We start from the raw sequence: 8,731 nt of genomic DNA, 5'->3' as shown, positions 1-8,731 counted from the left end.
TGTGCAATTTACATGTTTGCATACAAATTTTTTTTTTTTTAAGTTGAGTGTTGATCATCTATTTAAAAATAAATAGCAATTAAATTTAAGTTTGGGTTAAGTTGTTAGGCCTAATTGTAACCTTATAATGTAAAAGGGCTCCCTATAGTTTTAAGCATAAGCTGAGGTAGATTTTTATCACTAAGAAAATTTAAACTATAACTGAATGTATTTAAAGAAAGAGCAACTTGTTCAGTAAACCATTAAAAAAAAAAAAAAAAAAAGTTTAGTTTTTCCCCCTGCTGTACCGAAATCATACCGAACCGTGACGTTAAAACTGAGGTACGTACCGAACTGTCATATTTGTGTACCGTTACACCCCTAATATCTGATATTCTTAAGTTCAAGACATATTCTTTGATATGTTACAGTTTACAGTGAAACACTCAGAGGTGGTCTTTACAATTTAACATGGCCTTTACAATCAATTATCAAACAACAGGGTTATAATAGTGGATATTTCACAGAATTATATGTATAGTTTTTTTATATATAGTACTTATGTTTTGTTTTCAACCAAAATTAACACTTTATTCAAGCATTTTATCGAATTGTCATTATTTTTTGCTTTCAAATAAAAACATTTTTTCTGTGATATTATGAATAGGATTGTTATTACTGATTGACTAGTACAGGGGTGTCCAAATCTGTTCCTGGAGGACCACTGTCCTGCAGAGCTTAGGTCCAACACACTTGCCTGAACTATTCTATTGAGTCTAAAGAGCTTGATTAGCTGCTTCAGGTGTGTTTAATTATGGTTGGAGCTAAGCTCTGCAGGGCAGTGGCCCTCCAGGAGCAGGTTTGGACACCCCTGGATTATTAGTAGATCAGCCTAGCTAGTCAGCAGGTATTTGGCACTGGCTGATAGCGGTGCACACTTGGCTGGTCAACAAAAGTGTCAGCTCCCCCTTGTGTCAAATAAGGGTTTTGTTCATTGTTTACTTCATTCAGAGTAATATGCTGACTTTATAGTGCACAGTTCTCCAATATTTTGAGTGAATTTTGAGGAAATATTGTAAAGTGATTTCAGGGATTTTGTTATAATTTATTTGTAATTATTGAATTGTTTTATATGCTACACACTGATGTTTCTCTTATGCTCAGCAAGGCTGCGTTTATTTGATCCAAAATACAGTAAAACAGAAATACTGTGAAATATTATGACAATATCAAATATCAGTTTTCTATTTGAATATATTTTAAAAATGCTATTTTTTCCAGTGATGTCAAAACTGAATTTTCAGCAGCCATTATTCCAGTCTTCAGTGTCACATGATCCTTTAGAAATCACTCTAAATGATAATTTGGTGCTCAAGAAAAATGTATTTTCTTATTATCAATGTTGAAAACAGTTGTGCTGATTAAAATTTTGTAGAAATCATGATACAGTTTTTTCAGGATTATTCGATGAATAGAAAGTTCAAAGGAACAGCATTTATTTGAAATAGAATTTATTTGTAATCAATGTATTTACTGTCACTTTTGAAATTTAAATGCATCTTTGCTAAATAAAAGTATTAATTTCTTTCTTTTTTTAAATCTTAGTGACCCCAAACTTATTGAACGGTAATGTATACTGAATATCAGCATTAAATTGTGACCCTACTTTCTCAATACTTTCTGTTTTTAGGTTGTGTGTCGCTCCTGCTCAAGGAACAGGTATCCACTAAAGTACCTGAAGGACAGGATGGCTAAAGTCTGTGACCACTGCTACGCTGAGCTCAAAAAGAGAGGTAAGAGCAAAAGATTTCAAAATGAATCAGACTTTAAACAGTGTTAGGGTTAGAAATAGTACAAAAATTGTTAATGTACTGTAAACTGTTCACTTTGATTGGATGCTGATCTGAACCATCACAGTTAAAATGTTTTTTCTTAGAATATTATCAAGAATATATTTATTTCTGTTATTCTTCATTATTCATCTGAAATTGATTGTTTAAACAAAAAAGCCTATTTCCATTTTAAACATTTAAAGCATCATAATAGCTGTCTTAATGTCAGTGTATGATGTGTATGTAGGTGGTGATATTCCAGGATCATGTGGGAGTGCCAGTCCCTGCACACACAGGGCCAGCAGGCCTCTCTCTGCTGTGTTCCAGAGCCTACAGCCACCCAGCCTGTGGAGGAACAGAAAGAGCACTTCACCTCTCACACAGGTACACACACAAATGCTTACATTCACATTCAGTTATTTAAATGAGGTATTTTTATGTCTTACCCAAAAACATAATTACTCAGAGTTAAAAAAGTCTCGGTGTGTGCAGGTATCTGTGGGTGCAGAGGGGTCCACTATGAGTGGCAGTCTGCAAAGACGCAAAAAGAGCAAAAGGAAGTGGAAGAGGCTGTGGTTTCTGCTCAAAGACAAGGTGCTCTACACCTTTAAAGCACGAGAGGTGAGGGGACCCAGAGTCTCCCACACCAGCACAGACACTACATTACGTACTTCCTTGCATCATTACTAAATCAATACCTTAGGCAACAAATAAACTGCTTTGTGTGACTGATGAAATACAACTAGGGCTGTCAATATTCATAATTTGTTAACACTACTATTCAATAGTTTGGGGTCTGTAAGGTTTTTAAAAGTTTTTGAAAGAAGGCTGCATTTATTTGTTCAAACATACAGTAAAAACAGTAATACTGTGAAATATTATTACAATTTAGAAATGTATATTACCTTCTTAATAAAGAATATCTCTTTGGATTTGAGACTTTAGTCTTTGCAACTTTACAGATCTTCTTTATGCACCAAGAGCTTGTAACACTCCAAAGAGAAAGGAAAAATTGAAATCGCATCATATGACCCCTTTAAAATGGCAATTTTCTGTGAGGGCGAAACTGAATTTCCAGCATTCAGTGTCACATGATCTGTCAGAAATCATTGTTGCTGATTTGTTGTCTGCTTATTGTTAATGTTGAAAACAGTGTGCTGCTTAATATTAAATATTAATAAAATAATTCATAAAAATATAATACAAAATAACAATATTAATACAAATTAAATAATTATGTCTTACTGACCCCAAACTAATGAACTAATGTGAGAATATACATATATATTCACATTAAATATAATTCTGAGACTGCATCTTATCTGGATTTGAATTACAGATAAATTACAGAATGAAACAATTATAATGTCAAATTTAATAAATCTCATTAAAGAACTTTTATGTAACATTGTTTGAACTACTGAACTGTGCTGAATAAAAGCACATTTTTATCTGGGCCAGGTTCTGAAATATGCAAAATGATAATACTTTTTAGCACCAGAATATAGCACATCCCCTGCACACATTTAACCTCTCTCTCCCTCTCTCTCTGTTTTCTGTGTCTGCAGGATAAAGTGGCATCTGAAAGTCTTCCTCTGCAGGGTTTTACTGTGAAGCTGTCGGATCGATCAGAGGGGGAAGACAAAGACAACGTTTTCCAGCTGTACCATAAAAAAACACTGTATTACACCTTCAGAGCAGACGACCAGCATACTGCAAGCAGGTATGACACCCAAGAGTCATGCTGCACACCTTTAGAGAAATAAAATCACTGTGATGATGCATTGTTTATTCACAATTGAAATCCTCAGAATTATGATAAAGAAATGAAACTTATTTCTACAGGTGGGTAAACGCAATGGAAGAGGCCACAGTGTTATAGTATCCTGCTATCTGCCCAGCTGACAACAGGACTCTGGGCAGGATTCCCCAGACAGCTAAACCCATTATGGGCTTAAGCCTATGACATCAGAGTCACCTGTGCCTGAGAAACCAGCGGAATCACACCATAAATACCTTCGATTTTATCTTGATCTTCTTTTTGGCCGCTGAAATTAAAGACAGAGTCACACAAGGCATGTCCCACTCGGTGTTTGTGCTGTCCCAGGACGAGTGCTATGCCTCACCTACTTTAAATATGCATTTTAAAGATAAGAAAAGTGCATCTTGTTTCTTTTTTTTATTATTTCACCATTAAATTAGCTGTTAAATGCAGCAGTTTCATAAGAAATGACTGATTATAAGATTGTTTGCCTTCACTTGTTTAGATATTTGGAATTATGACAGAATGTTTCTGTTTTAGCAAAAGAAATATATTAATTATACCATAAATGTATCCAAGTATTTTTAAAATTTTAAGACCTTCCAACGGTTAAGATACAGCCTCTAGGGGGCGACACACACTTCAGCTTATTGCCAGTTGTCAGCGGTAAATCTTTGCTAGTATTAATAGAAATAATTGGTCATATTTCGATGTTGTTTTACATTCTACTCATCAGCCTATTGCAATTAGCATATTTGTTTAATTATGCGTATTTAATTACAATATTTTATTTTCTTTATTGTAAAACCTAGCAACAAACTACCAAGCTCTGTCTGTCTGTCTGTCTGTCTGTCTGTCTCTATCTATCTATCTATCTATCTATCTAGTATGGCATACGATGCTTATTCAAGTCAAATGTGTATCCCTCTCACCATTATCTCAATAATCTGCCCGAGTGTGAGCTCTATTATCAAACTGCAGCCTAGTAATGCGATATAACTAGGTTAAGATAATTAGCTTTATCAAAGTGGTCTGACTGTGGCACTTCGGCCAACAGACAAAGAGATGTTGATTAAGCAGCAGAATGCCTAAATAATTGATATGATAGAAAAAAGAGGCAGCACAAAACATTTCGCCCTATTTCTTTTCATCCTTTGAAATATTAATGATGCAGAGGTCCACTGTGCTATTGTAGGCCCCCTGAAAACTGTTATGTTGAAACAGATCTGGGATCAGTTTTCCAAAGTTAAATATAAAGCCTACTCACTGAGAAAGGCACAATACTGATGTCAAATCAGCATACACTAATAGTTTCTAGTCTGCTGTCGAGACTAAGTAGCCTTCATTAGACTGAGCTTTACTAGGTCATCCAGGACAGGACAAAAAGAATATAAAATAAGATAGAACGCAAAGAACAGGAACGAAGACTGAAAAAGAGGATCCAGGGAATATAACAATAGTGTGGCAATGAGAAGGTGGCGATATGGCAAGAAAGAGAAAAAGGATGTTAAAGAAGGAAAGTGAGATAGAAATGGGACTGTTCTAGTTGCCACACTTGAGTTCCCCTGACCCACTAATGAAAGAGTAATTGATCAATTCTAAGCATTTAATTGCTTAAAATGTCATTTCATTAGATTGGGGACTGTATTTTTGTTAGCGTACAGGTGGATGAAGAATGAGCTCGTAACCAGGTTCAGACATATAGACGTTCAACATGGAGAACAAGGTGCCTTTATGACTCCACTTCCTCTCTTCAAGTGTCTGTACTATGACCATTAAAATAGTACATTCAACAACTGCCTGTGCCTCACTTAAAGGAATAGTTCACCCAGAAATGAAAATCTGCTGAAGATTTACTCACCCTCAGGCTACACAAGATGTATGAGTTTGTTTCTTCATCTGAACAGATTTGGAGAAATTTACGATTACATCACTTGCTCACCAATGGATCCTCTGCAGTGAATGGGTGCCGTCAGAATGAGAGCCCAAACAGTTGATAAAAACAATCCATACGACCCCAGTCCATCAATTAAAGGGGTCATATGATGCGATTTCAATTTTTCATAGAGGAGAAACAATAATGTACAGTATGTGTAAAATAATGTGTTTTTTTAACCTTAAACCGCATAAACACATTTCATTACACCAAATACACAAAATAATGTTCTTTTTAGCAGCATCATATGACCCCTTTAATGTCTTGTGAAGCGAAAATAAATAAATAACAGACCATCCCCTGTTGTCCTCTCACATCAAAACCCACCAACATATTTGTTTGATTTGTTTTTTTTTTTATCTGTGCATATTTCTCTCCTGATTCAGACGAGATGAGATGATTTTCACTGGAGAAAGCAATATTATGGATAGAGGACACATATTTTAGTTGGAAGCAACCAATTGAAGTTAAAAACATCAGTAATGTCAGATTACTGCTTTGACTTCGTCATTTTTGTTGGTGGAGCAAAAATACACAAAATAAATGGTGTGTCTAAAATGTCATCATCTTGTTTACTGAATCTTTGTTTAAAAGCAATTAGAGTAGGCAATCATGGTCATGTTGATATTTGAACCAACAGCACGATTACGAGTGATTTTTTATATGTGTAGGCCTATATTTTGACATTTTTAAAGTGAATTCTATATATTTTATATATCATTTTGTGGACCCCAAAGATACAAATTTCATTGAGCCATGATATAAAGTCTTCATATTTTAGTTTTACAGTCATTCTGAGAAGATCTAATAATGATTTGAGAAAAGTGAACCTCAAACTGAAACAAAGGCTGACCACACACAGGTGTTCCTCTGTTCCTCAAGATCTAAAGCACAATGGGCATGAAAAGATCCAATTAGGGCTTGGAAAACATGTGCTCATATCTGGCTTTTGTGGTTTCATGAATGAGCTTCACTTCCATTACTGGCTAAAACTTACAGGACTTCAGAGTTTGGAGTCCTTTTCCATTTGCCTGTTCGAAATACATACATTTGAATGGTAAATGAGCATCTTTTCTTTACAAACAAACAGAGGTAGTCTTCTGTTAGCGCTGTTCTCCCCAACCAGGTTAATGTATTCCAGGATATTAGCACCTTTGCTCTTTATTTCCTGATTTTTCCGTCACCCTAACCCATGACCAAATGAATATGTGCTATTTATCTCCAGTGGGAGGGCAGAGTTCCAGAGTGCTATCGCTGTATCCATGAGGTCACCACCATTATCAAGCTTTCTTTTGGAGAACACAGCCTGGACATGAACATTCCTGTCTTCTCTTTAAGCAGAGAACAACAGTATAAAAACATACAACAGGGTGCAAAACGTACAAACCAGTTTATTATACTCTGTACCAGTTATTAAAATGCAGTGGTGTTCAGAATAACTCAGAATCACTTGTCCATTATAAAGGACATTCATTCTGGCATGGAATCCCATTTATTTCTACTTTTTAGTTGTTTGTTTTACATAATCAACATACGTATTCCTTCAGTGCCCGTTTTATGTAACAGAAAGATATCAGAAGGGACAGAATCAGAGTGAGACACAGAGTGAGGAATAGATAGCAGTTGATAACCAGACAAATTGTTCTTTTTGGGGGAGTTTCCTCTTTCTTCCCTACCAGGTTCCTGTCATTACTCAGACTGCTGGCTCTGCGGGAAAACTGGGGCTGACTCCGCCCTCGGTCAGTCATTCCTCTGCCCAGTGATCAGCCTCACTGACACAGTGGGAGTGAGTCCACCAGGAGCCAATTAGTTTAACTAGGAAAGTCAAGGAAGTCATAGCTATTAGAGTCTTTCCTGTTAATGTCTGTTATGATGGAGACAGTGAAGATCAGTAGTTTTTAATCGGTGGGTCCCCTGTTTAAAAAATATATGCTGGTTAGGTATTGAAGCATGCCTGCTGGTTTGAGCTGGTTTAAGCTGGTCCTTAGCTGGTTTAAGCTGGTCATGTGCTGGTCCTAAGCTGGTCCTGAGTAGGCATGCTTGCTTCAATACCTAACCAGCATATGCTGGGGGTTTTTTTCAACAGGGAAGACCGGTTCTGACAGGGTCACAAGCAGCTGGGAAAGATGCTAAATGTGAATGACAACATGAACAGGTTGCATGACACGTTCTCATCCTTAAAAACCTCGATGCAAAATAAGACAGTCCAGGCTACATGAAATACAGGTTCAGGAATAGTTCACCCCAAAAAATCTTTAATTTACTGAAAATCTGCTCACTCTTAGGCCATCCAAGATATACATGAGTTTGTTTCTTCATCAGAACAGATATAAATTCATCACTTGTTCACCAGTGGATCCTCTGTAGTGAATGGGTGCCGTCAGAATGAGAGTTCAAAGACCTGATTTCACGGTAATCCTCAAATAATCTGCATGACTACTTTCCATCAATTAATGTCTTGTGAAGTGAAAAGCTGCACGTTTGTAAGAAACTTTTTTTTTAAAGTCATTCTCGCTGAATCAAGAGAGAAATATGCACAGATCAAGCATTGCTTACAAGTAAAAACCGTCTAAACAAATATGTTGGGTTTTGATGTGAGAGGACAACAGGGGATGGACAGAGGATCCATTGGTGGGCAATTTCTCCAAATCTGTTCCAGTGAAGAAACAATCACATCAACATCTTGGCTGGCCTGAGGGTGAGTAAACTTTCAGCCAATTTACATTTTTTGGTGAACTATTCCTTTAAAGGCATTTTTGTTTATTTTTGTGCAATAAACAGTTTTGGCATTTTGTTGGGTTGCTACTTTTATATCCAAAGGAAAAGTAGTTTAGAACCACTTCTGAGAGTAAAAAAGACTGGGTTAAGATGTTATCAAATTAATATGATAATAGGCTACATTTTCAGTGAGGAAGAAACGCCACTTTGCTAGACCTACTATTCGAATGTTACAAAAATTATAAACTATATCACATTCTCACACATATTTAAAACTCATTACAGACTTGGCTTTAAAGATAGAGGGAAAGAAGAGGGAAGTGATAGTAAAAGAGAAGTGAGGCAAGACTGATAAATTGTATTAAAAGGGGTGAGATAAGACAGAAAGGAAGAGGGGAGAAAAAATAAGGAGGAAAGAGAAACAGTAAAGGAGAAGATAGGAATAACTGGCAAGAAGCAGTTCTATAAAACAGAAGAGAAGTGAAACCATAAATCATAAACCAA

At 36.1% G+C, this 8,731-nt stretch overlaps 1 protein-coding gene across 2 annotated transcripts in view; it reads left to right on the top strand.

Annotated features, from left to right (window-relative positions):
* Window positions 1–3,937, top strand: part of LOC107746894 (FYVE, RhoGEF and PH domain-containing protein 5-like) — a 47,000-nt gene extending 43,063 nt beyond the window's left edge. Inside the window, exons 16-20 of one of the 2 annotated variants that reach the window (XM_016561226.1) lie at window positions 1,670–1,772; window positions 2,059–2,195; window positions 2,304–2,405; window positions 3,380–3,534; window positions 3,657–3,937. In XM_016561226.1, the coding sequence (XP_016416712.1) occupies window positions 1,670–1,772; window positions 2,059–2,195; window positions 2,304–2,405; window positions 3,380–3,534; window positions 3,657–3,693 (534 nt within the window). In that variant the 3' untranslated portion in view covers window positions 3,694–3,937. Of the gene's footprint in view, window positions 1–1,669; window positions 1,773–2,058; window positions 2,196–2,303; window positions 2,433–3,379; window positions 3,535–3,656 lie in introns of both variants that reach the window. The other variant, XM_016561225.1, reaches the window with a different exon arrangement.
* The last annotated feature ends 4,794 nt before the right edge of the window (window positions 3,938–8,731 follow it).

The sequence above is a fragment of the Sinocyclocheilus rhinocerous genome, unplaced genomic scaffold, assembly GCF_001515625.1.
Source record: "Sinocyclocheilus rhinocerous isolate Xijiao unplaced genomic scaffold, SAMN03320098_v1.1 scaffold3516, whole genome shotgun sequence".
Classification (NCBI taxonomy): domain Eukaryota; kingdom Metazoa; phylum Chordata; class Actinopteri; order Cypriniformes; family Cyprinidae; genus Sinocyclocheilus; species Sinocyclocheilus rhinocerous.
This window is presented reverse-complemented; position numbering and strand designations above follow the sequence as displayed.